Source organism: Rattus rattus, chromosome 9 (assembly GCF_011064425.1).
Source record: "Rattus rattus isolate New Zealand chromosome 9, Rrattus_CSIRO_v1, whole genome shotgun sequence".
NCBI lineage: Eukaryota > Metazoa > Chordata > Mammalia > Rodentia > Muridae > Rattus > Rattus rattus.
The window spans coordinates 51914018-51940855 of record NC_046162.1 but is presented as its reverse complement, the minus strand read 5'-3'; the positions used below and the strand labels follow the sequence as shown (position 1 = coordinate 51940855).

At 45.2% G+C, this 26838-nt stretch overlaps 1 protein-coding gene across 1 annotated transcript in view; it reads left to right on the top strand.

Annotated features, from left to right (window-relative positions):
- The window catches only part of Ca10 (carbonic anhydrase 10), a 489824-nt gene extending 463915 nt beyond the window's left edge, over positions 1-25909 (top strand). Inside the window, exons 5-9 of the mRNA XM_032911624.1 lie at positions 2866-2961; positions 6960-7032; positions 21348-21502; positions 23547-23721; positions 24638-25909. Coding sequence (XP_032767515.1) covers positions 2866-2961; positions 6960-7032; positions 21348-21502; positions 23547-23721; positions 24638-24660 — 522 coding nt within the window. The 3' untranslated portion in view covers positions 24661-25909. The remainder of the gene's footprint in view (positions 1-2865; positions 2962-6959; positions 7033-21347; positions 21503-23546; positions 23722-24637) is intronic.
- Positions 25910-26838: the final 929 nt, after the last annotated feature.

Below are 26838 nucleotides of genomic sequence, written 5' to 3'. Positions count from 1 at the left end.
AGCTCAAATATTCTCTCTGCAAAGAGCCTTTCACTAGCCACATTAGTAGATGTTGCCTCCCAGGTCCTATACACACTCCATTCCCCCCACTGCTGCCCTTTTCTTCGTAAGTTGAAATTTTGAGCATAGGCTTGACAGAGCACTGCACAGGCAAATGATCCTCCAGCCCTAGCCGTGGTTGCCTTTTGGCTGGCAGAGCAGCTGCAATGTAACTACCTGTGTCCACTGGCAAAACGTCTAAGAAGTTAAAAAAGCAACTGATACATGTCAGGAGCAGCCAGCCATAGTGTGTGGCCCCTCTGTTCCGTGGACTCAGGGCGTTCAGATTCGTAGCACCCTCTGAGTGGGCATGGCTGCATTATTGATGCCCATCGACGCTCCAATGGTTTGCAACCACACTGGACCTCCAGCTGAGAGCTTTTAAGAAACATAGCACCTGGTTTCTCCCCCAAACTGTCAGAACTGAAGTGGGGCAAACACACACAGAAGAATTTCAAAGCGCCAGGGGACCCGGATGCCCAACAACACCCGCATACTGCTGGGGGCGGGAAAATGTGGCTTGTTTTCAAAAGTCAAAGGAAAGTTTCTATTTAGCCCATCACCTTTCTTAACTTTGAAAACTTTACTCCTCCCCCTCTGAATGCCACGTGGGATACTGACAATAATGAATGTTGTCATTCAGAGTCATTGGTTCAGAGTCACAAATCACTTTCCAGGCACTACCTCGTTAGGTTCTCAAACCAGCCAGTGCAAAGCACTAACACCATTACAGAGAGATCCATGATGCTTTTGCTGTGGCCGTGTTGTAAAGAGCAGAACTATGGAGAGGCATGAAGGCTGGCTCAGTGTGTAACGGAGTTTTCATGCAGGGAGGAGGCTATGGTTACTAAGAGAGCTTGTGTAGATTTATCTGTGTGAACTTGAATGAAAGGCAGTATGAAGTTGTAATGTGCAATTGTAAATTATTCCATTTTATCATGTCTGTTGGTATTGCTGTTGCTGTTTCCAAGATATTTCTTGGGTATCCCAAGTTGGCCTCAATCTTACAAGGAGCTGAGCATGACCTTGAACCCTGATCCTCGTGCCTCTACCTCCCAAGTGCTAAGTCTTCAGGGGTTCACCGCCAAGATCCATTTATATGGTGCTGGATCTTGAACTCAGAGCAAGCAAGGATTTTCCCAGCTGAGCTGTGCATCCCCATCCTTCTATTGTTTCTTTTAAGGTTATTTGCATGTGTGCAGCTATGCACTTTATAAGCAAAGAAAACCGTCTGGGAGGATTTACACTGAATTGCTAATTTTCCTGTTATGTGTGCCAGGATTAGATCTAGACGAGGGACATGTTAGTCACATCTACATTTTTAAAGTTTGTTACCAAAAGTGTACTTTCATATTATTATAAAAATATTTTTTAAACAACACCTATAAGGTACATCTTAAAAGGGATAATCACACTAATTTTTTATGGTAAGTGAATAGGGTCTCTCTCGGTGAAATGGTGAAAATTTGATCACGTGGATAAAGTCTGTAGTGTGTTCATTTGGGCATATATGCTAGTCATGTTCCACAATAGGAGTTTTAAAGAGTAAGGTAAGGGAGAGAAACCCTTCTCACCACAACCCAAATCCCGGACTCCTCCTGGACTTCCTCTCCCCCCCCCCCCCCAGTGTTTACTGCACTAATCTTAACAGGCAGTCACAGGTTTCCGTCAGAGGATGGGAAACAAAATTTTGCAAAGCCCAGTGAGCCAGATGAACAGGCTGGCACGTCATGAGACAAAGCCATCCACACTCCTCTGTAGAGCCAGGCATCCTACACACCGCCATTCTCCTCCCAGAGCCATGGGGCTGGCTCAAGGTCTAACAGTTCCTTGCTCACCCGAGGCTTGTAACAAGCTTTTTTTTCTTTTTTCTTTGTTTTTTTAGGAGCTGGGGACTGAACCCAGGGCCTTGCACTTGCTAGGCAAGCGCTCTACCACTGAGCTAAATCCCCAATCCCTTGTAGGAAGCTTTAATCACTTCCTTGTAGGAAGCTATTGGCACTGTACCTGAAGGGCTGTTCTATTTCCTAATGAGGAAAATTCATTTAAAGAACACTTTAGGGGAAATGTCCTGGGAGGGAGAAGAACACAGATGGGTACTGATCTTATTAAAAGCATCCTTGTTACCACATGTTTGCAAATATATGTAGGTATGTTCATATCTGTGTGTATACATACATTTTTACACACATAGATTCTATTGACACCTCCCTCTGAAATCTCACCAGCTAAGAGCACAGGCTTCTGATGAGAGGATGTGGAGAGTCAGGGACACCACAAGAACATGGCCCACAGAATCAACTGACCAAGACTCACGGAGGCCTCCCAGAGAACAGTGGGCCTGCAGGGGTCTGACCTAACTAAGTCTCTGTATCTATCAGTTATGGCTGGATAGCTTGGTGTTTTTGTGGGAATCCTAACCATGGGAACAGGGGCTGTCCTTAACTATTTTGCCTACCTATGGGATCCTTTCCTTCTACTGGGTTGCCTCGTCCACCCTTGATGTGACGGTATGTGCCTGGTCTTATTGTAGCGTGTTATGCCATGTTTGGTTGATGTCCCTGGGAGGCCTGCTCTTATCTGAAGAAAGGCAGAGGAGGGATGGATCTATGGAAGACAGGAAATAGGAGAGAGAGTCTTGGGGGACGGGAGGGAAGGGATACTGCAGTTGGGATGTAATGTATGAGAGAAGAATAAGAAACAGTGTAGACTTCTGCTAGTCTTCTCAGTATGTTTGCAATTCTCCCTCATGCTGGAGGGTGAGCTGTGCTTCATATCTTTTAATGCAGGGTTGTTGTTCTTACTCTTGATTTCCCTTCCTGCCAGGTGCAACTCATCCACTATAACCACGAGCTATACACGAATGTCACAGAAGCTGCGAAGAGCCCGAACGGATTGGTGGTAGTTTCTATATTTATAAAAGTAAGTCTTGTATTCCTTTACTCTTATTGCCACTCCCCAGCACCAACCAGGGCATCCTTCTACAGTCTCCGTTGGAATTTTGAAAAGTTAAAGAAGTAATTTCAATTCGTGTCTATGCCTGAGATAATTTTGGGGTCTTAGGACTTTTATAACCGTGAGATTCATAAAAGATTCAGGGCTCTGAGAGCGCAACACAGAAGTGACAGCTCCCGTTTCAGAGCTTTGGGGCCTAAAGGTTTGGGCAGCCTCCATCCTCGAGAAAAAGCAACCGCTATTTTCAGGGGCAGGCTTTAGGCCCCGCCTACTACAGAGGAACAAAGGTACCGTGGCAGGAGAAGAGAATAAGAAGTGTAGGCTGATCCTCCCAGTAGGCCCTGCACTATAAACTTCCAGGCTTCCCACCACAGCTATAAAGTTCATCTTCCTTTCCCGCTCAAAGGCTGGTTCATAATCCTGGCAGTTAGAATTAAGACCAAAGTCCCCGTGCTGACTGTATGATCTTCAGTCACACTCCCCAGATAGCCAATAGGCAAGAACTATATGAAATGTCCAAGCGAAAAGATTCTGATATGGTTCTTTAATTACCTTTAATATTTTGGCAAATGTAAGATGATACAGATATGCACATTTTTAATGAAAAAGTAAGATTTTCCTTTCCAATTGTAAAAAAGATTTTTTTTTTAAGTAGAAACTATGTAACTGTGTACGTCACAAAGGCTAAGGTGCCACCCTATGATGGCTGCTGGAGAGGTTTGTGTACAAATCATTTAAGAAAATCAGACCAACCAGAACTCGGAATGGGATGAAGGACCTTAGTAGAGATTTACATTCACCATCAAGGCGTTTTAACAGAGCCCTTGAAATAGTGGGAGTCTCTGGGGGCCCCTTAGGCAATAGCCCCACACACCCCATCTCCCATTCCACCCCACCCCCACCAAAGCAGACTCTGTGCAACAGTATTGGCCCTCTTCCTAGCCGCCATGTCTCCTGCTAACTTCCGAGGCTTCATCTGAGCCAGGCCAAATTCATGGAGCTTGTAATAGCTCAGCCAAGAAAGATACCCCAAGTCTTGCCTGGCTTCTGTGCTCTTTAGTGTATTCCCATTGCGTGCCTACTCAGCAGAGCTGGGCAAGGAGCTGAGGATGAGAAGAGAGAAGATGCCACTTAAAGAACCACACCCCCCCAGCCATGTCCCATTGGGACCCACAAGCCTGGAGCAAATCCTTACTCTGGTCCCAGTTGTGATTCATACAAGCAATCCACTCAATCAGTCTGGTCCACATGCATTGTGAAGCCTAGGGCTGCGTTGCACATTGTCATGTGCCCATCACCTCTTCCTGTGGTTCTCCCCATGCCAAGCCTTCCATGAGTGACATCCAGAGGCCAACCTGTCTCTCCCAATGCTCCTTATCTCTGAAAGAGCATCTCAGCATCAGTCCCTGATTCGCCTCCCTTTGCCTAAGGTTTCTAAGTCGGTGAATGCTGCCTTGGAAGCTCAAGCTTGTAAAAGCTGACCGTGACTGATGGAGTGACCAGCAACCAAGTTCTTCCACTGCAAACTGCCAGTGTTCCGTGGGCTCATGCACTACACTGAGCTCCCAACCAACAGTCAGGCTTACAGGTCCGGGTTGCTCTCCTGCAATTGGCTAAAAGGACTTATACTAAAGCCTCAGGCCACTAAATGACAGGAGTCGGCTCCTGAACCTTCTCAGGCCCATTGGGACCCTGGAGAGTTTCTCATTCTTTCCTTGAGCAAATATGAAACTTTCTGGTTCAGTCTCAAAATAAGCCTCTCGGCCTTCCACAAAGTCAACTCCCAGATTTCCAGCTCTGGAGTGGGCTCTGACTTGTCATTAACTCATCTCCCAACTCCAAGGGAGCAGGGGACAGAGGCCCACCATCTCCTAGACACCGGTACTCGGAAATGAGATGAACTGAATCCTTAGTCTCTAAGGGTGTGCAGCCTCTGGTACTCACCTCTTCCAGTGTCCCTGGCCTTCCACTCCCAGCTCCCTGTAGCTGAAGTCCTCACGTGTGAGTAGTTCACCTGAGCAAATGTCACCCTGACCAAATGCTGAACCAAGGATGTATGAGGGTTTGGGCGTAAAACGAGATGGCTCAGCAGTTAGGGGCACTTTTTAACAAGCCTGATGATCTGCATTCAATTCCAGGGACTCGGGTGGAAAGAGAGAACAGAGTCCCACAAGTCGGCCTCTGAGCACTACACATTCTTTGAAGCATACATACATGCACGCATGCACACATCCCCCCACCCCCCTTTCTTCCCATGACCACGGGGAGCTGAGATTGGCTGTAATAGCAGTTTGATCTCACACACCATTAACTTCCCACTTACTCTCACTTAAATCAAGTACATGTTCTATCCTCTCACCCACACGGCCAGCACACTTGTGCCCACAAATCATCTGTGTGCATCTTGGAAATATTTCAATCATTTTTAATCAGCTCCAAATGGGGGGCTAGTCTCAATGTCAGTATTGTCTAGCTTGTCAGGTACTGGGAGTCCAGCACCCCCCAGCAATTAAGAGCTGTTGCAGATTCCTATTCAGGCAGACACCTTCATGGCCCTCCCACCATGAGGAATACATGAGAATACAGACAAACAGAAGGCTCTGAGAGCTATCATTTGAATGCTCAAGAGTATGTCACAACAGAAGCCAAATTTGGCATGCATGTTTCGGGGAAGCAGAAGTGTGCTCAGACTGGGACTTTCCCCCCTTTGGGAGTGGGGTTTTACCTCCATCGAGCACCCTCATTCCCTAGGACCTGTCAATTGTGTGTCTCACTACAACACGCCCAGGAAACCCTGTAAAAAGAAAGACAGCTGGAAGCAAAATAAACAGTCTGTTCTTTTCCAAACTAAAGTCACCTGTTGCTTATCTAATAGCGATCTTCATCTGCTGTGATTTTTTTTTCCCCCAACCCTCGGAATAAATCAGATCTAAAACGTTGATGTCACAGCATCCGATTAGCAGTTGAAATGTAAATTGCAGAGCCTCACTGAGCCAGGTAGGAGAGAAATGACTGAGATGAACAGTGGTCCTGAGAAAAGGCTGAGTAAAAGGGGTGTTGTTAAGGAAACTGCACAGCTGCATGAGGCTGCCTCATGGTCTTATAAAGGGCGACTCTCTGATCCTAATTTGTCACTCAGCTGCCTCTCCCAGAAGAAGCATCTAGACATGGACAAGCATAAGTACAAAAATGGGAATTCATCTCTAGTACAGGGGTTAGCCCATTGTAGGTACTTGATAAATAAGTCCAGGATAGATGGATGGGTGGGTGGATGGAAGAGAGATCGGATGTTGCGGTTTATAATATATTCATATGCTAATGAGCAGTGGAATTACAAGGTTCTTTTTCCTCCCTCTTCTGGTACCCCTATCCTAGATACTCTTTCTACCTAGACACATACCCCTCTCCTGGCATTTCATTCCATGTTCCTTGCTCAAAAAATCTTTGATGGTTCCCCATTCCCAAAGAATAAAGATTAAATATATCCTAGCTTGACAATCAAAGCCTAACATGGGCTAGTCTCCCATCCTGCCTTCCCCAAAGCCTTCAATCCCACTAGATATGCTTATGCCCATCTGCCTCTCCTCAACAAGTCCTCAGCATGGATGCTTTTGCTGGCCTCCTTGCCTTTCCCTTTCCTATATTCTAACGTTAAAATGCTGCAGCTTCCACCCATCCTTCCAACCCGGACCTTAGCTCCCCTGACTCCCTAGACAGAGAATGGTCTCTCCATAACAACCCTATCAGAGCATTCCTTAATCCACGTGAGGACGATATGTTCACCTTCAACTCTTCCTTCTCAAGATGAGGTGTCCATATAGAGTGTAGTGTGTATCTCCGACCTCTGAATTTACAGCCATCATAGATTTGGACCCATGGCAATCCATCAATATGAAGGAAGGAATGCATAATATTTGCCCTGGGAGAGTGACACCCAGTTGTTAACACGTTCTCTTCTCTTATAGGTTTCTGACTCATCAAACCCATTTCTTAATCGAATGCTCAACAGAGATACTATCACAAGAATAACATATAAAAGTAAGTTTGGTTCAATTTCCTTTACAGCATCTATCCTACAAAGGTTAGTCCTGTCGGAAGGCAAGAAGCCAGAACTGATGAGTTCTGTGGGCCCCTTTCTGCTTTGTGATCCTTTAATTCTGTAGAAAGTCACTCTGGAGAGTCAGGGCTGGCTGAGAAGCAGCCCATTTTAAGCACAAGTCCCCAGAGTGTCTTTGTCATCCACGCCTGTCTAAGGCAATAACGATTATGATGATGTGGTCATCGTTAGCCTGTGGATTGGTAATGAGCTGGGGGATTCTACCGGCTGACTCACTCTACTGTGTCAGCTGCCCACCGTTGGGGCTTTGCCAACTCTATGATTAAAAAAAAAACAATCCTCCAGGTACTTTGGACCCAATGTGACCTTTTCAGAACCACACCTGAACCAAGTCTGATCTCCTTCCAGGAGGAGTCTAGGTGGCACTGTCCCTCATTCTCCATGCCCTGGGGATCTGTAGGGTTCTACCAGATTCCCAGGCTTTCAGATTCCTTCATCCTAAACTCCTTAATCAGCTAAAAAGAAATTGTGGGAAAGCAGAGAGGGCTCCACTGCCATGCGCAGTAAACCTAGGGGCAGTAGGACTTGGGTAAATCATGGGACATATAGCGCATATCACGAGATGAAAAGTCAAGATGAGAAAATAGGGGTATCTCATTAGGAGTGGATGGGAAACTAGAATTCAAGCCTTGGCTTGGACCTCTGTCGAGAAGCCCCTCACTTCAAAATGGTCCTTCTTCATTCACAGTGGAGAAAGTTCAACCCCAGGTTTTTGAAATCTTGAAGGTCTAGATTTGTGAATCCAACAGGTACATAACGATTTTCACCAAAGGAACTCAGAACACTTGGACATGTTATTTCCCACATCTCCCTGCTGAGTCCTGCCTGTAGCTCAGCTGCACCTGCTGCTCCTGTCTACAGTGTGATGTGGACGGGCACCACAGAGAGCACTGCCCTCTGTCACCGGCTGCTTCTTTCAACTCACGCCTTCTGTAGGAATATAAAGATGGTTGAGACACCTGCGCTCCCCACAAGAGGCCCACAGTCAGGTCACTCCTCCATACAAAGAGGTTGGGGAACTGATGGGGTGACCCACTGGTGAACCGGAGAGATCACTCCACTTCAACACACATCGCCTCTAAGCCTGAGTTAAATGCTCTCCACACATGCCTTGCTTGCCCTTCCTCATCAGCATTCTTGTGGAGTTCTCTCAAAGCACACTTAGATTGCTCAGCTAAGGGAGATATTTCTGTCTTGTGTGTAAATAGCACATTTATAACTGCCCATAAAAGATTATTATTATTCTTTTAACTTTTTTGATTAAAAAAAGAGCATGAAAATTAAATAAAGTGTTTTCAAATCATCTTGGATTTGCAGTTTAGAGACCATGAAAAGCCATGAAATTGCACATTAAACCCCAACACACAATCTGTCTGATTTCCACTTGCATAGAGGATCATTAGGGGGTCCTTTGCTTCCCTCCCCTTCCCCTGCACCCACCTGATTAACATTAAGTGAAGTGGGTACAGACAGAGAAGGGAAAGCAGAGGAAGGAAAGAGAAGAAAAAGAAGAAGGAAGGAAAGAGGGAAGGAAGGGAGAGGAAGGCAGGTAAGCTGAAAGGAAGAAGCCAAGGCACTCCAAGCAAAGTACCAGCAACACGAAATTTGCTGAACATTCAAAGAGGGGATCCATTCCCATCAACACTGCATCCAAGAGTCACTGGAAAAACTAACATTCTCCTTCAGTCACAATAATGGGAGGGAGCAGGAAAAGTGTTCTAGTGTCAAGTCTCGAGGACTTGATAGGGAGCTTACCACAGAAACAGAAATTTGGGAAGAGGAAGTGGATGAACTCTCTCCTCCATCAGTTTCTCACAATCCATACCTGCCTGAGCCAAAAAAAAAAAAAAAAAAAAACAGGGCAGTGGGGAAGTGGGGAGGGCAAGAATTAAGAAGGATACTCTGGTCTTCGAGATGAGACATGATAATGGGTCCTCTGATCACAGATGTTATGAGAGAGGTGTCCCCCATAGTGACCTTTGTCATACACCTGAAAGGAATTTCACCACAGCGATAATGATGGCTTGATACACAGAATTGTCCCAGACACCGCCATGCCCAGGCCACTGGCAGAAAGGGATTGATTTGCTCAGCAGGAAAGCACAGCTCTCTTGCCTCCAGTTAAATTTCCCACAGCTTCCAGCAGAGGAAGGTTGGCCCTGTGGCAGGTAGGTGGTCTGAAACAGAAATCACCCTCAAGCACACAACCTAGGCGTCTCCGCAGTACTGAACGTCTGTAAGAGGTAGCAGGTTATCCTGGCATCAGCCCACAATCTCCGGTCAGGATGAAGATGATGCTGCAGCCAGCTTCATGCACCTACTACATTATCCTACGTCCATACTCTTAAAGGAGACAGGGAAAAGCAAACCCTCTCCCTCTGTCTTAGTTTGGGTTACTACTGCTGTGATGAAACACCATGACCAGAGAAATGTGGCGGGGGTGGGAGGGGAGCTTAATTTGGGTTACACTTCTATATTACTGTTGAGCATCACAGGAAGTCAGGATAGGACCTCAAACAGGGCAGGAACCTGGAAGAGCAGGCACAGAGGCCAGGGAGGAATGTTGTTTACTTGCTCCCCACAGCTTGCACAGCCTGCTTTCCTATAAAATGCAGGACCAGGGATGGCACCACCCACGGTGGTCTGAGCTTTTATGTACCCATCTCCAATTTAAGAATTCCTTAAAGCTCGATCCTGTGAAGGCATCTTCTCAACTGAGGTTCCCGCCTTCCACATGACTGGAAGTTGACATAAAACTATCCAGCACACCCTCATATGCTACTATTTCAACCACTCTACCCAAGAGCTCACAAATACATTCCCCCTACCCATCTCTCAATGCAGAGTTCCAATTACTTGCTCGCTTAGACGAAGTAGCCACTCTGCAGTGTTCTGAGCATTGGACATTAAGAGGTGATGAGGAGTGGGCACTCTGCACACCCCAGGGCCAGTGCTGTACATCTAGCTTCTTATCTATGTGGTCCTCACGTGAGCCTTCTGAATGGGCATGTTTGCTATCCCCAGCTCACAGATGAGACCAAAGTCGGTGGATGGTAGGTGTATGGTCAGTGACTTCTATATAATGAATGAATGAACACTCAGAACTCAGTGTTCTCTTCTCACGGCTACATGTGCAGGTTAGTCAAGATTTCTCTCCTGCAGGTCAGAGGTACCCAGATCAGCTAAGGCAGAGGGATCCACATAGCTCTCATCTTTCCAGCATTGGAAAAATACCCAGCAAATATCTTTGCCATCAGCCCATGACTTCACGTGATGCTGCGTAAGGCTTGGTCTTGAAATATGCCCGTTCCACTACCACTTACTTTGCACTACCCAGCACCTGTACCATGACTAAGATGCTCAACATCACAACCCTCCCACAGAGATGGGGATGTGGGGAGAAGGAACTTCCTGAACCATAACCCATCCTTCCATACTGAAGAGCATGGGTTTCACACCCGGATATTCCCGGACACCATTCTTACGTCATGTCCTTTCTGTCAGGCTTCTCTCTTAAGGAGCAAGGAAAGATAAACTCTGAGGTCTTAAAACCAATTATAATTCTGGCATGTTGGCCTGGCGCAAAACCTTTCAGCATGCTTTTCTCTTCACTGAAGCTTGGGTTGATAAAGCAACCATATTGCTGCTTACGATTGCTTCCACCTAGAAAGGGGCATCAACTAATCATAGAAGTAACACAGTGACACTTGGCCAGCCCAGCCTGATCCTGCTCTAATCTATCTCCACCTCCCACATGCGTGTTATTTTATATGGAGATCTCCTGCGGAAATCAGTATCCTTCAGAGGACACTGTCACGCGGCCATAATTTGCATACATAGTGGCTAGAGAAGTCATCCTAGACTGGAAGCCATTCTGCACCTTCAAGAAGATTGCCATCTTCTGCCAAAAGGAGCACTCTGGGATAGGTGGATGGCCCAGAGGATGACACACTTGAATCCCCAGTATCTACAAAAACCTCCAGGAATGTCTGCATTTGCACCCTTAGCCCCATCACTGTGAGGGACAGAGACAGAAGGATCACTGAAGATTGTTGGCTGCCAGCCTAGCTCCATGTTCAGGGGTAGACACTGTCTGGGGAATAAAGCAGAGAATAATAAAGCAAGACAAAGACACTCAATGGCCTCTTCATGCATGCTCATAGACAACACCCCCCACACACTCACACATACACATATACATACCACATATACATTTACCATACATATAGAAAAGTGTATGTTATATTTCCTGATTAAAAATAGACTAGACAAAGGCTGAAGAAATGGCTCAGTGGCTAAGAGCACTTAGTCCTCTTGCAGAAGACCCTGGTTCAATTCCTAGCATCTACATGGTGGCTCACAGCCATCCACAACTCCAGATCCATGGACTCCAAAGCCTTCTTTTGACTGTTTTTGTAGGCGCCAGGAATCCATGTGGATATCCATCCACACATGCATGCAGACAAAACATTCATACATGTAAAATAAAATTAAAAAGTCTGAAAACCTTTTAAATAGACTACAGTGTGGCAAGGGTAAAAGCAGAAGGTGGTTGTGACCATCAAATAATGGGGCAACAGTACTGATTGTGACCAGGTCGATGGGGAAAAGGTGGGGATAGGTGATTGGATAAATTTTAAATCAGCAGCAGGAGACTTCTCACTAAATCTCCTTTTAATGTGCAAGAGAAAAATAGAGCCAAGGATTCCCAGGAAATTTTTAGTTCAAGCCACTGGAAGGAAGATATTTTCATCCCCTGAGATGGGGAAGACTCAGATGAAGCGTGTTTGTGGGTGGAGAAAGGATCACAGATCTTGAACATGTCGTGCTTGGGATTTCTATTAGGCATTCAAGAGGAGGTGTGGTGTAGGCAGTTGGGTATATGAGTCTGGATTTCAGGAGAGAGAACCAGAGCTGCAACTGTAGACAACATCGACATCCAGATGGTATTTAAACTTGGGTGAAGTCATTGGAGGAAGAATAAATACAGAAGAGAGGTGGGACAAGTCCTCACTTCTGAAAGGGCGGCTCAAGTCTTCATGACTTGGAATTGAAAACCACTTCTAAATATATCTCTCCATGGCCCTATTATGGAAAAGTCTCCTCTGTGGCCAGCTCACCAGCCAGCTGAGGAGGTACAGGGAGGAAGGGACAAGCACAGAATCCAGCTGGCAAAAGATGGAAGGAAGAGATAGTCCGCCTAGCTGAGTACAGTATTGACAATGGAAGGAATAACTGAGAAAAGGGAAATGTGGAAAACATCACTCTTTCAAGATATAATACATATATATATACATATATATATATTTATATATATACACATGTACATATATATACATATAGAGCATATATTATAATACATATTATATTATATATTACATTATATTTAATGTAAATTTATATTATATATTTAGAAGTAAAGGTACTCTTGCCAAAGTATGGGGGAATTTTGGAAGCCATTTGGTAAAGGTCACCGTTATCGTGGGTTCTTGTAAAGAGATAAAAAGGAGCAGACCTGGTGTATTGTTCCTTTTCTCATTGTGGTGATAAAATGCCTGTCAAAGGCAACCTAAGTATAGAGATTTAATTTTGGCTCACGGTTCCATGGTGGGGGAGAGAGAAGTCATGGCTGCAGGAGCTGGAAGCAGCTTGTCGCACTATCCAGTCAGAAGAGCTGAGTAAGGTGAATGCTTGAGCTCTGTTCCCTTTCTTCTATTTCTCTAGAACCCCAGTCCACGGAGTAACGGTGCTTCCACCTCAATAAACCCATTCTAGAACCCACCTCTGTTGGCATAGTCAAATGTACATTTCCATGATGATTTTAAATCCCATTAAATTGACAAGGCTAACCATCACGCTAGGCTCCTATTCTAGCTCTAATACGGTCTTTGCTTTTTGAGGTCAGAGGAAGTCTGGGGTACAACTCTGAGGTACAATGGCCTCATCACCTCATCAGTAAGCTAATGTTCAAAGGGCTGGGTGAGGATTAAGTAAGGTAATAAGTCAATTGCCTGGACAGTGACTGATGAGAACTCAGCATGCAATATACTTGTGTTCCTACACTGTCTTATGCCAGTTGAATTCAGCTCCTTCAGGTTGGGGGCAAATCCTTGTTATGCCGATAACAGTTTTATAGGCCATGCAGGCAGTGTCCTGCTTGCTTGCAGAGAAGCGCATACATCATGGGTCTATCTAAGTAGCACACACAAGGACTTCACAAGATGTTACTGTTTTCCACGGGGACTTAAATTTCATTTTTTTAAATTATTATTCTGTGAGCATGGGCATTTTGCCTTCAAGTGTGTCTGTACAACATATGAGTGCCATTCCCCCAGAGGTTCAGAAGTGGGACTCAGATCCCTTGGAACTGGAGTTATAGCTGGTCTTGAGCCATCATGTGGGAGCTAGGGATGAGCCCAGACCCTCTGGAAGAGCAGCAAGTGCTCTTAACTTCTGAGCCATCTCTCCAGCCCTAGAAGCTTCCATTTCATACATCTGAGTAGAACTTGTAAAATATTCTCACTAGCCATGACTAACCATAGAAAAGACCAATCTGAAGTAATTGCAGGCTGAATTTTAAAAGTCTTTTAAAGAAAATCCATTTTATTAAAGTCAAATTCTGCTTCAACAGAGTGAGGGTTCAAGACTAAAAGCATGACATTAAAAAATGGATTTTTCATAAAAGATTTTCTTGAGGAGATATTGGTAATTTAGCTCGAAGTATTTTAATTTTTAATGCACTGTATGGATATGGTATTTATAAGCCTCTGTTTTCCTTGTTAATTAATTAGTAGACATGGCATCTCGATTACATGAAAGGTAACATTTGTATCATTTTAGTACTACTTGATTTCATTGAACCAGCACCTTTTTCTACAATATTTTCAAGAGGCGGAACTAATGATTAATGGATTGCAAAGAATCCTTCTAGAATGGATAATAAGGAGTAGTTATCAGAGCATTGTCACAGTGAACACTCTCTTCTCAAATCCCCGAGCAGTGTGTTAGTCTGGTGACTTTATCTTTTTTCAATTGCCTGTCCTCATTTGTTATGTCTTAGATGTCAACCATTCCCACAGGCCTGGGTGTCGGTGCACTCGGTCCCCCTGTCATAGTACTGTTTTGGAAGGTGGTGTAATCTTTGGGAGTGAGACCTCACTGCAGAAATCAGGTCATTAGGGTTTATAGACCAACCCTTGTTCAACCTATGTTTCTTGACTGTTGGGGCAATGAACCCACCTACATTACCCTCCTGCTGTCAGAGCTATGAGCCACTCCCACCACCATGTCTTTTCTGCCATGATGCACCGTAGTCCCTCAAACTGTGAGTCAAAAGAAATCCTTTCTCCCTTAAGTTGTGTCTCCCAGGTTTGCAGTCACAATGAGGGAAATTAACTAAGACAATGCCCAAGTTATGGATAGAGGAGCTTAGATCTAACAAAAAATGCAGGGGCCCACCACATCCAAATATAAAGAGATCAGCTTACTGTGTAAACAGACCTTCTCCAAGGCAATAAAGACATACTACTGGAGGCATTTGGAGGAGAGCTTATAAATATGGCATTGGTCACACAGAGCAAGCCCCTTAAAAAGTGCTTTAATTAGCCTATTTGTAATTTCAAGTTAGCCACACCTCCTCCTGAATTTCCTAGTAAAATATGGATGTGTAAGCAAGCGCAGACTATCCCGTAACTGCCTTCTGTTTCGCAGCTCTCAGGGAGAGTTCTCCGTACAGTTCCCCAGGGATCACAGTGCTAAGTGTGTTGAAGGATCACCGAAGAGCTTAAGCGTACTGTTCCCGGTGCCTTTCTCAATGCTCAATTGAATGTGTACTCTCATTTCAGAGGAACAGACTTGGGAGTGTTTTCACATAATGGGAAGTGCCACACACCTATTTTCATGTTGCCATCTCAGTAGATACTCACAGCAGTGAGAAACCGATGAGACGGAACTTACCTCTAAGACTACAGTTCTCAGAGGCCCTTTTCTTCATTTGTTGTCTGTGTAAAACAAAAACATGCTATTACTTTATTCTATTGCAGTTGCCTTTTGTTCCCCGTTTCAGTTGAGCTTGCCTCAGATTACAAGGGGAATGTTATTCCATATACTAAAATTGCCTGGTAGTTTTGTACTGATCAAAGCCAGTATTGATTTTTGAGAGCATCAGGCTGTTTTCTCAGTGGTGTGGTCTGCTTCCATAGGTACCATATAAGCAGGAAGCAGGAGATGTTGACGATCAGCAATGGTCCTTGTGAGTCAGACTCACATAGTTGGCTAAAGCACCTAGTGGAGTTCAGACTGAAAAAATTGATTCCCCACTGTGTTGGCTGAGACATTTCATCACAATGAAATATAATCAGAAGTTAGCTGGGGGCTTTTTTTATTATTCACTTTACATCCTGCTCTCTGCTCCCTCCCAGTCAGCCCCTCCCACAATACTTCACCCAAGAAGCTGGGGGCTTCTTGGTTGTAACTCCAAGAACTGGGTGAGCACCCTCATAAAGGGAGGGAGGAAGGAAGATATGGGATAGGGGTGTTGGTGGAGGGTTAATGGGGAAGTGGGATATCATTTGAGATATAAATGAATGGAATGCTTGATTTAAAAAAAAAAAAGATGAATTCTAGACTCAACCTAGTGGGCCACAAAACCAAAGGCACAGTGGTCAACTTCTACAGTCATTCAGAAGAGTAGAATTCTATATATTGATTATCCAAGGTGATCTTCCTGTCCTTGTAAATCTATAGCCGACATGTTAACAATGCAATGTGTCCATGCCAAACCTTGACCTACTAAGGATAAATTTGACTATACAAGCTCGTTGATGTTGAGAGATGTCTTGGGATCTATGGGATGTTCTTATCTGAAGATAGCCTTAGTAATTATCCACAGCTGTCCATCGCTCCAGGTAAGGAAGGGTTATGTGAGTAAACAGTAAGTCACTGTCAAATATATAATTATAACTTACACTTGAATTATGACTCCTATCTTGAAGTCTGAGGATTTGCCTTTCATAAATCATTTTCTCATAAGAGAATTTTGGAGAGACGTTTCTGAATTCTGGGACTGAAAATTTCTGACTTATCCATAGTTATTCTTGGGTCACATTACTTCTCTCCTATGTTCTTAGTTACTTTTCTATTGCAGTGGTAAGACACCGTGATCCGGCTAGAAAGATGGCTCAGTAGTTAAGAGCACTGACTGCTCTTCCAGAGGTCCTGAGTTCAAATCCCAGCAACTACATGGTGGCTCACGACCATCTGTAATGAGATCTGATGCCCTCTTCCAGTGTTTCTGAAGACAGCTACAGTGTATTTATATAAAAAAAATTTTTAAAAAAATATCATGATCAAGGCAACTGATAGAAGAAAGTTTATCTGGGAGTTAGAGTTTATGACCATCATGGCAGCAGGCAAGCATGGTGGTGGAGAAACAGCTAAGAGCTCACATCTTGAGACACAAGTACGAGGCAGAGAAAGCTAACTAGACATGGAGTGAGCTTTTGGAACCTCAAATCCTGCCCCCAGTGTCACACCTCCTCCAATAAGGCCACACCTCCTAATCCTTCCTGAACAAGTTCATGAACTAAGGACCATGAGCCTATGGGGCCATTCCCATTCAAGCCACCACACTTATCAAATTCACCAAGCAAGCCCATACTTCTCAAATTTCAATGCCTAGAAGAAAGAGCACTGTTTTCATGTCAGTCTTTGAGACAATGTTATATGTTCTGTTCGTGCCAATATCAGCAACCTAATTACAGAAAAGCATGATGCCACCATATAAAGCTTGAAACAAGGCCAACAATCTTGTGCTGATGTCTTGGGTGTGAGGTACAAGAGATAGTAGGAGCAGTGCATTAAAGTGAGTGGTGCTATAGCCTGGAGGGACACTTTCCCATTACCTGTCTATTGTTGAGTATTCCTTACTTGGTTTCTGCTTGGCACCATCACCAGCTAGAGCTGCTGAGCAGAAAGCATTGTATTTGATCATTTAGTCCTGTGTTTACTGAACAGTCTTTGATCTGGTGGACCTCAGACTGGGATCCACAATAAAAGAAGCAAACACATCCCTCTGAGGCTCCAGTTGAGTGGGAAGGGTCAGCTAAATAATTCCTGGAAAGCTGATTCAGCTGGGACACTCAGAGTCCTAGGAATGGTAGGGAGGTTACCAGGGAAGCTGGGCAAGGACATTGTGGGTCAGAAAGGTGACATCAATGCCATCCAACATGGCAGAGTACTTTCCTGGACTGAGCCTTATGCTGGACAGTATTTATAAAGCATGGTTCTCTTGGTTCCTCTAATAGCCTGTGAGCCAAGTGTTCTCCATCACATCTGTATGCTGTAGTCATGGGAACAGAGACTCTTATCACCTACGGGTCCAAGGTCTTACAGATAGATATAAGCAGCAAAGCCATTATTCAAACTCGGGCCCCAAGCCCAGATTCTTCAAGCTGGATGGTTTCAATTTTTGTAGAGGGAAATTAAGAGTTAGCACACAGGCCTAAAAGATTGTTAGAAAGGGCACAGTGGCTGCTGATGATCCCAGGGGGCTGGCCACTGAGTGTTGCCATTGTGACTGACAGAGGGGTGACCAAAAGGACTTTTCCACCAGGACCCGAGCAGATCGGAGCAGATCGAGGCTGGAATAGGAATGCTATGGTGTTTTGTAAACATGCCAGTACCCCATGAGGAGGATAAACACACAAAGCATCTTATCTCTTGTTGCTAGCTTGTGTTTTCCCCAACCCTTTCCTCAAATATGGCCGTAGCATACGGGCTGGTCTAATTTCAGAAAAATATAAATGTTCTTTATCCTGGCTCCAGTTCTGCCTGGAATATCCCTCGTGTCTACTGTATCCATCCTTCCCTCTCCCCCCCCCGCCCCAAATAAAATAAAATACAATAATAGCATTGCGCTAGAGTACCCAATATGCTCCTCGTACAAGCTTGGTTAAACAAATCACATTGACCTTTAATAAAAAACGTGCCGAGTGCTTCCTTCTCTCATTCAATATGTTAATCTTCAGGCCAAACCACCGTCAGAGCAAGCCTCATTAAGTCCAAATCTGATCAAGCCATCTCTGGTTTGAAAGCCTTCAGTGGCTTCAAACTGCCTCCAGGCTGAAGCCCAAACTCCCAACAGCACTGGGAAAGGCCTCCTGGATGTGGCCTGCTTTGACCCTGCTAGCCTCATTTACCACAATATCCCTCCACCTCCATTCCGCCCACACTCAAGCAGCCGTCCCTAAGTACCAGAGCCCTTCTAAACTCCCTCAGCTGTCTCCAGTCCCTCTATATCTGCAGTACCCTTGACACCTCACCCTCTGCTAGTCACACACTGATTACTTCCTGTCATTCAAGATGCAGTTCAAGGCAGCTCCTCCATTCATCTCTGCCCGAGTCCCCTTCCCCCACTCCAGATAAAGCTGGCAGCCTCTGTCTGAGCCTGCACATCACTGTTTGTGATTCCTACCTGCACTCCCCTAATTAATGCCCAGCTTCTCTGCTCCGAGCTTGGTGTTAGGAGCACAGGTTCAGCAGATCCTAGAAACCGTTGCAGACAGGATGAGGCGAATACCCATCTCAGTATGGTATTGACTGATCAAACTCAGAAGGACCAGCATGGGGTTGTGTGCTGTGGACACCATGGCTCTGTGATAAGAACCCTTGATATCTCACGCCCTTCCAGGCAGAGTCCAGTTGCTACTTCCCTCTTTGGCTTGTCCTGGGTCCTTAGTGTTCCCGTATAAAGTGTTTGTGTCTATTTAAATGGGAAAGTGTTTACAAGTTGCCAAACCTGGTAGTATACACCTGAAATCACAACCAATACTTGAGAAGTAGATGACTCGTGGTTCAAAACCAACCCAGGCTTCTTGAATGACACGTCTCAAAAAAAGGGAAGGGGAGGAAGAGAGCAGTTAAGGGTGCTGCTTCTGGAGACCCAAGTACAAACACGCATACAGGCATAAGAAATCAAATCAGGTGGCTCATGACTGTCTATAATTCTAACTCCAAGGGATCTTCTGACCAACATGGGCATCTGCATTCACATTTGCATAGACACAGACACATAGGCAAAACTACACTATTTTTAAGAAGGGAGAGAAACGGGGAGGAAGAAGGAAGGATGGTAGGAGAAAAGGAAAGAGGAAAAGAGTGAAGTAGAAAGCCTTCCTCTTAGGGTCAGTCAAGTTGGTCTCTAAGCCCAAGTTGGCTGATCTCTCCTGGTGCATTAATGGAGACCTGGAGTTCTTGTGGTGCAGTAGAAGAGGGAAGGTATAGTATTAAAATAACTAAATAAATCCCAGCTGTGTGTTCCACACTACCACCGCCCCCACCATTCTGAGTTCCTCAATGAAAGACACACACACACAAACACACACACACACACACACACACACACACACACACACACACACACACACACCTTTATATTGTGGTATGCCTTAATCAGCTCAATGGTTGGGCCGCTTCCTATTCTCTACATGGCTATCCACCTCCCTCTGATAATCCCAAATTATCACTTCCTACATTTTGTATCCTACCTTCACTGCCGTGGGCCCAGTTGGGCAGCCCTCTTGGGCCACACTCTCCTGGCCCTTACACAGCAGCTATGCCTCCCTGTCCTGCACCTTCTCAGTCATGGCGTCTCTCCGCTCCTACCGCTCCTCTCAGCACAAAGGATCTCTTTCTCCTTCTCCCTCCTCCTTCTCCCTCAAGTCCCTAGCCTGGGAATCCTAAAAGTCCCGCCCCTGTCTGCCCTTCCAGCCATTGGCTGTTGGCAACTTTATTTACCAATCAGAACCAACTGGGGGCGGAGTCCCTGAGTGTCTTACAACTGGGGGTGTGGACGCTTCTGTAAACAATTTGGAGGATCCAAATTAACATAGGAATACAAACAACACTAGACCAGGCCCACTTCAGGAAGGTTGTAGATGGAACAGGTAAATGGTAGATTTATTTACATTATTTCAAACTACTAACTCAGCTGGTCTGCTCATACTTGACCGTCAGGGAAACGGGAAAACTCAAACCTCTCAGCAAAGGTGTTTCTTTCTTATCAGAGAAAGTTTAAACAACTCTTAGAGGAGGAAGTGGAGGAGCATCTTTGCCTATAAAAATAGATGAACCGCGTGGATGTCTACACGGCAGCAGACAGTACAGTCGTCACCCTGCACTGACATCTGCATATGTGCAGTGCCCTGTGCTATATGCGTCTTCAACTGGAGTGGGGCAGGCACTGCATCTCCCCTATCTTTTGCTGTGTCCTGAGAGCCCAACCTCGGACCGAGCATTAGGTACTTAGCAAATATGTGGCAAATTAATGAATGGCCTTTGCTTATATCAGTAAAACTGCAGTTTTCCTGTTTCTTCCCTGCAGGCATCAGCTTCCTCTATGCTTTGGACTTTGTCTCTGGTCTTTATTCTTCCCATCTTGGTGGATGTTTCACTATGCAAAGTTTGAGGTTCTAGCTAGGGGTGGACATCTTGTCTTATACTTCACTTGAGTGATGATGTCAGCCACTGTAGAGGTGAATCCTTTCTCAGTGGGAGTTGGACATAGCCAGCGGGGATAGGGGAGCAAGCCAGTCTCATCTCTCTACCAGTCAGGCTTTGGTGCCCTACTGTGTACTCTCCAGACTCCTGGACTGGCCATAATGGTGGCTGCTCCCAAGCACACTGGGACATTTACCCCCTCTGGAGACAGACCTGTAATCTCAGGTGCACAGAAGCCACAGTGAGATGGAATGAGGGACTGAGAAAAAAAAGTCTCATTTTTTTCCCTTAAATCCCCGACATCAGCTCTAGTCATGTGACTTCTTTGACCACCAAATTGTATGCCTAAGTGAGTGGCATGTACTTCTGGGACGGAGCAATGTGAGTGTCGCCATCTTTTACAAGGGTTGTTTTTCAGACAGTCACTATGATCGCCAAACCACAGTGCCACTAGTCAGTGGCCATTCCAAGGGTCTGAGTCACAAGAGTGAGCAACTTGTGACCTAGAGGGGAGCCTTCAGCCACTAGGCCTATTTGTGAACAATAAAACTCTGTAGTTTAAAACATTAGGAAATAAAGAATAAAACACTAGCTATGTGAGGAGAACAACAATGGAACTGTTTGCTACTGAAGGTATTAGCAGATATGTTCTTCTGAAAACACGCTTATTTTAACATTATGTACGATGAAGATGTATCAGCAAGATACTAAGTTTTGGTTTTATTACGTTCCTTTCCAGATGACGCCTACTTACTACAGGGACTTAATATAGAGGAACTGTATCCAGAGACCTCTAGTTTCATCACCTATGATGGGTCAATGACTATCCCGCCCTGCTATGAGACAGCGAGTTGGATAATAATGAATAAACCTGTGTACATAACCAGGATGCAGGTGAGCTCCTTCCGCTCTTTAGCTGTTGGTTTTAAAGAACGCGAGGACTGACTGAGTAGGCTCTGAGTCTGTCGTGTTGATCGACTAGGATTTGTGCAACCACCAAGAACAACCTGGGTGACACCAACAACAGAAACACGATTGCCTCACAGAAACCCCAAGGAAGGAGTCAGAAGAGTTGGTTCCTTTGGAGGAATGTGAGAATCTGCTCCATGCCTGTTCCCTGGCTTCTGTGGTTTGCCAGAAATCTTGGGTGTTCCTTGGCATGAAATGCAGCACCCCCAGGACTCTGCTGTCATTGTTATTTGGTATTCTCTATATGACTGCATCTCTGGCCAAATCCACCCTCTTTAAAAAAGACCCCAGTCATACCGAAGGAAAACGCTAACCTCCATGACTTCACATTAACTTAGCTGGTTGCACTAGAAGGAGCCCTACTTCTAAGTGAGGTCACTTCCTAAGTATTACAGATTACCAGTGCCTCCGATTTACATACCCAATTAAACCCACACCACCTATGTTTACGGAGTCAGCATATGAAATGGACTGATATGAACTACTTATGAAAGCGCTCCATTTGCCCGAAGGAAATAAGATAGCAGAGTTGGTTCCAAAAATCACACTCTATGGACAGACGACTGTTCAGTGTACAGCTGGAGACGCAAATGAGCATAATGATTCAGTCCTGGAATGAAGTTGAGGCAGGAGGATCACCACAAGTTCTAGGCAAGCCCAGGCTACAGAATGGGTGCCCATTTCAAAAGCCACAATTTTTTTAAGCTACATTTTTTTAAAACCTATACAAGCTAAAATAAACCTCTGTGGTAAGAGTGTTTGCCTGACATTGACAAGACCCTGGGTTCATCCTTGTAGCATTGCAGACAAGAAGAAAAACCTATGTTGAATTCATTATGCTGGGACTTCTCAGATCTTTTTTAAAGAAATAATGTATATGTCATTCTCCAAGGGGAGACGATATGGCACACAGCATTTCACAAACATGTTTTGAACGTGGGAGTTGTTTAAGAACTGCACAGGAACCAGCCCGTGCCAGCCCTGCTCCGTGGCTCGCTCCAGGTTTGCCACCCTCCTCCTCTTCCTTGCGAGGAGTGTAGATTTCATACATCTATCTGTCCAAGCTCCAGCACCTGACCGCCAGTCTCTAGAAAGCCTCAGCGGAAGGCTGAGCAAGCAAGGCAGAACCCACCTCCTTGGCAAGATCTATGTTCACAGGCTGACAACAAGCAGCGGTTCCCAATCCCTGATCCTGTCGGAACTGGTTGGATGACAAACAACAGTAACTCCCTCCAGATCACCCAAGCTCAGAAAGGGACATACTCAGGAGATACTGGAGCAGCTCAGCGAGTTCAAGACCGGAAACGGATATGAGGGATTCACTAGACAGAATGCCAGAGGCTCTCCTCCCCCCTCTCCTACTCCCTCTTCTCTTTTCTTCCCATCCCCTTCCTCCTCCTCCCCTCTTCTTCCTCCTTTCCTCTCCTTCCCTCCTCATCCTGTACCTGCTCATCCTTCTCCCCTCCTTCTCTTCCCTCTTCCTCTTCCTCCTCCTTCTAGCACATTTTATTCTCTCTCTCTCTCTCTCTCTCTCTCTCTCTCTCTCTCTCTCTCTCTCTTGTCTCTAAATCCTTAGTCTTGTCTTTTAGTCACAAGAAAAAAAAATTGCAGCGATCTAGCTTAGTTTAACAGACCAACCACTGTGGACAGTAACCGAGAAGAGTCAAGGTATCGGAGGAAGCCAAAACTGTGGACTGGAAACTTGTGCTGCAGAAACTCATCCCATTCAAGGGTGAGAGTCAATGACTTGTTCAAATCCCATGAGCTAGCGAGTCAGATGCACCCCAAGCCTCTGAAGGCATCTATATATGGTCCTTCAGCTCAGCTTAGCTGGGAAAGGGGGCTGTGAGGACTTCTGATCTTTTCCAGAGAGTCCATACTGCCTGGCCAGGCAACAACCTACTTGGCCTTTCTTCCCCAGCACATCTACAGAGCGGCTGGATCTCACCACTGCTCTTTCTCTTCACAGATGCACTCCCTACGGCTCCTCAGCCAGAATCAGCCATCGCAGATCTTTCTGAGCATGAGTGACAACTTCAGGCCTGTCCAGCCACTCAACAATCGCTGTATCCGCACCAACATCAACTTCAGTTTACAGGGGAAGGACTGTCCTAACAACAGGGCCCAGAAGCTGCAGTACAGAGGTGAGTGCAGTGGCCCCAGGAAGAGCACCCAGGCCAGAGGTCCAGCTTTTAGCTTAGGCCACTCTCCCAGGGTAGGAGCTCTGACAGGAAGCTCACTGCCACACCTGATACCACTGTTGCCCCTGAACCCTGACTGCATTGGTCCTCTTTGCCCTGGGTTCCTTTCATCCTCTTTTCTCTCTTAGACACTCACAGGACACCTACACAATAGAGTCCTTGTTCCCTTTCAGCCACCACTACTGGACAAATACCCAATTCTATCACGGACCTTTCTCCTGCTTCCATACTGATTTATGAGACACCTACTATGTATCAGGCACACTTAGGTAGTGGCCATGGTACAGTGCTAATGGACATAGATATGACTCCCACCACAGAGAGTTTGTAGCCTAAAGCAGGGTTTGGCACTTTTGTTATAAAGAAGCAGCAATCAAATATTTTAGGCGTTGTGGGACGGATGGTCTTGGTTCCACTCTAATGACATAGTGTGAAGTTAGCCATAGGTAGCATGTAAATGATGTAGCATGAAATAGCTGTGGTCAATATGCAAATAAAGGGGGAATGTGCTAGTTTGAGGCTGTGAACTAAAGTTTTCCTATCTCTGGTCTAAACCCAGTACCCCCGACTAGAACTTTCTACTTGACAAAATTAGTCTACCCATCTCAGCTATCGATCATTCGAAGTGTGACTAGACCAACGATTAACACAAGTACATTTATTCTCCCTACCCATTTGGTTTCACAGTAGCCACCTGAAGCTCTTGGCTTCCTGGAAAGCACATGTCTAAAAAGCCCTGGGACAGGGAGTAGCACTTTAGCGTAAGCCCCCTGCACTGTATGCGATTAATTGAGTTGTGCCTTGTTTTGTGTTATTTGTATGTGTGTGTGTTCGGTTTTGTTTCTCTCTCTCTTTCCAGTAAACGAATGGCTCCTCAAGTAGGGAACTAAGCCAAGAAGAATCCCACCTCAGTGAAATTCTACAACTGTGAATTGACGTAACCCAGAATGCCCCCTTTCCCGTCCTTCCTCCCCTAAGCCTTTCACTCTTTGGATTGGCCCCCCTTTTCATGAGAATTGTCTGCAAAAATGTTTCAGAGGAGTAAATCCCTCTGCACACACACACACACACACACACACACACACACCCCTCCATGATGGGAAAGCCAAGTTTCAGAAACAAAGGTTCATTCATCAAAGGTCTTAGAAGAAAACAACCAGTTAACCTGATTACAATTTTGATACTGTTTTCCTGAACTAATAACTCAACCCAATAAGACTTCGCAGCCTTTGTATATACAAAATTCTTCCAAAAGAGAGTGGGGAGAAAAACACCGCTCTAAAAGCATCCAGCGGACTCTGCACTGCACCTCATCGTCTCTGACAGCGTCCTGGGCCACTCCGAGGGTGCTGTGACAGGTGAACCAGGACAAAGCTGACCAAGGACACTTATTTCTAGATTATGATTCTTCTGTTTACTCAATGATTTAAAAAGAAAATCTTCAAAAAAAAATAAATAAAAGGACAGACATCAAAGAGCTATACGTTGTATATATTTATCACCGCAGACTATAAGAATGGAATTATTTCCCTCTTTGTCACATAACTGTACTAGGACTTGCCCGAGATCAGAATCGATTCATTCGCTGTCTCTTGTTTTCCGGAGGTCATACATTGTGTTTGGTTATTGTTAAGAGCCCAATAAATGTGTTCAATGCGTTGATTTCATTTTTCTGGCTTTGGTCTGTTCTCCCTCCTGCCAGGCTCAGCCCACGCAGCTACCTTCTTGGATCTCCCGTGTCCCTTCATCTCCATGTTTTGTTCATTTGCAGCCAGTTTTACTGAGTTTGTGGCAAGCAGGAATGCATTTGCTAAGCAGGTATATCTTTCACTCCACTCCATGGCTCGACCATTCATCCCAGGTGAGCTTCGCCTCACGTAGCAGGCGACAGACTCCTTGCGTTTCAAAACTGCCATTCCCCACGCCCAGCCCCCAACCCCTGTGATGCTCCCAAAGGAATGCACTTTGCCTTGTAAATTCCTGGGAAAATGGGGTATCTTTTCTCTCCAGGTGCAGCCAGATCTCACAAAGTACAAAAGAATGCCTTTCTTTTCTTGTTTATAATGGTCACTCACTGTGTTTGGTTACTGTCAAAAAAAAAAAAAAATCAATAAATGTGTTTAACAAGTTGCCCAATGCCCATGTCTGAGTTTATTGAGAAAGAGGATGCCTCCTGCTTAAGTTCTCTGAGTCCTGCTGGGTTCACCTTGCAATTGCGTCAAGCCAGCAGGGCAACCAGAACTGCCTGAACAGGCTGTCTGGCCAGTCCCAGAACCAGATAATTAATACCCTGTTGAGAAAACATATAGGCTTTGCTGCTGGAAGGGGTGAGTTAGATGTTCGGTTGGTTGCCAAATTAAAAATAACTTTCATCTCTCCTCCCTGTCACAGTCTCCGACAAGAGAGGAAGCACTGACAGGTGGGTTTGTACAAACAGCACCGACAGGGTAGATGTATTGGAAACCCCACCTAGGGGCAAGGTATATTGGTAATGAAAACTTCAAACAATCCGCTCTCACATAATTACAATGCAGTGCTAAGTTGGAACTTTCTTTCCACTTTTTGCATTAATGGTGGTTATAGGACAGCCTGATCCACACAGGAAGCTAGGCCCACTTCGAAGCAGTTGCATTTTTACAGCAAACAAATTATCTACAGAAGGTGTGGGGTGAGAAGGAAGCAGCCTTGCCCTGTATAGCTGGATGCTTGCTCTCGGGTCACGGTCTCCCTCAGTCTGTAACAGGAGCCAGTGACACACAAGGACTTTGAGAAATGTGGAAGGGAATTGACTTCATCCCGCTACCCGCCTACCACATGACCCTGTGTAGGTTACTTTACTTTTCTAATCTGTACTCTGAAGATATTAATAACTGTTCTGTGAGTTCTGATGATACAAACAACAACAGAGCTATTACCACAAGTAGAATAAGAAATCATTCATTCTAGAGCCAAATTTGAGTGACCGTGGCCTGAGAAACGGGTCTGGATCACCACACAGAAGCAGTTTCATGAAGTTTTATCAGAGCAGAGCAATGGAAGGTATAATGTAAGGCAAAATGT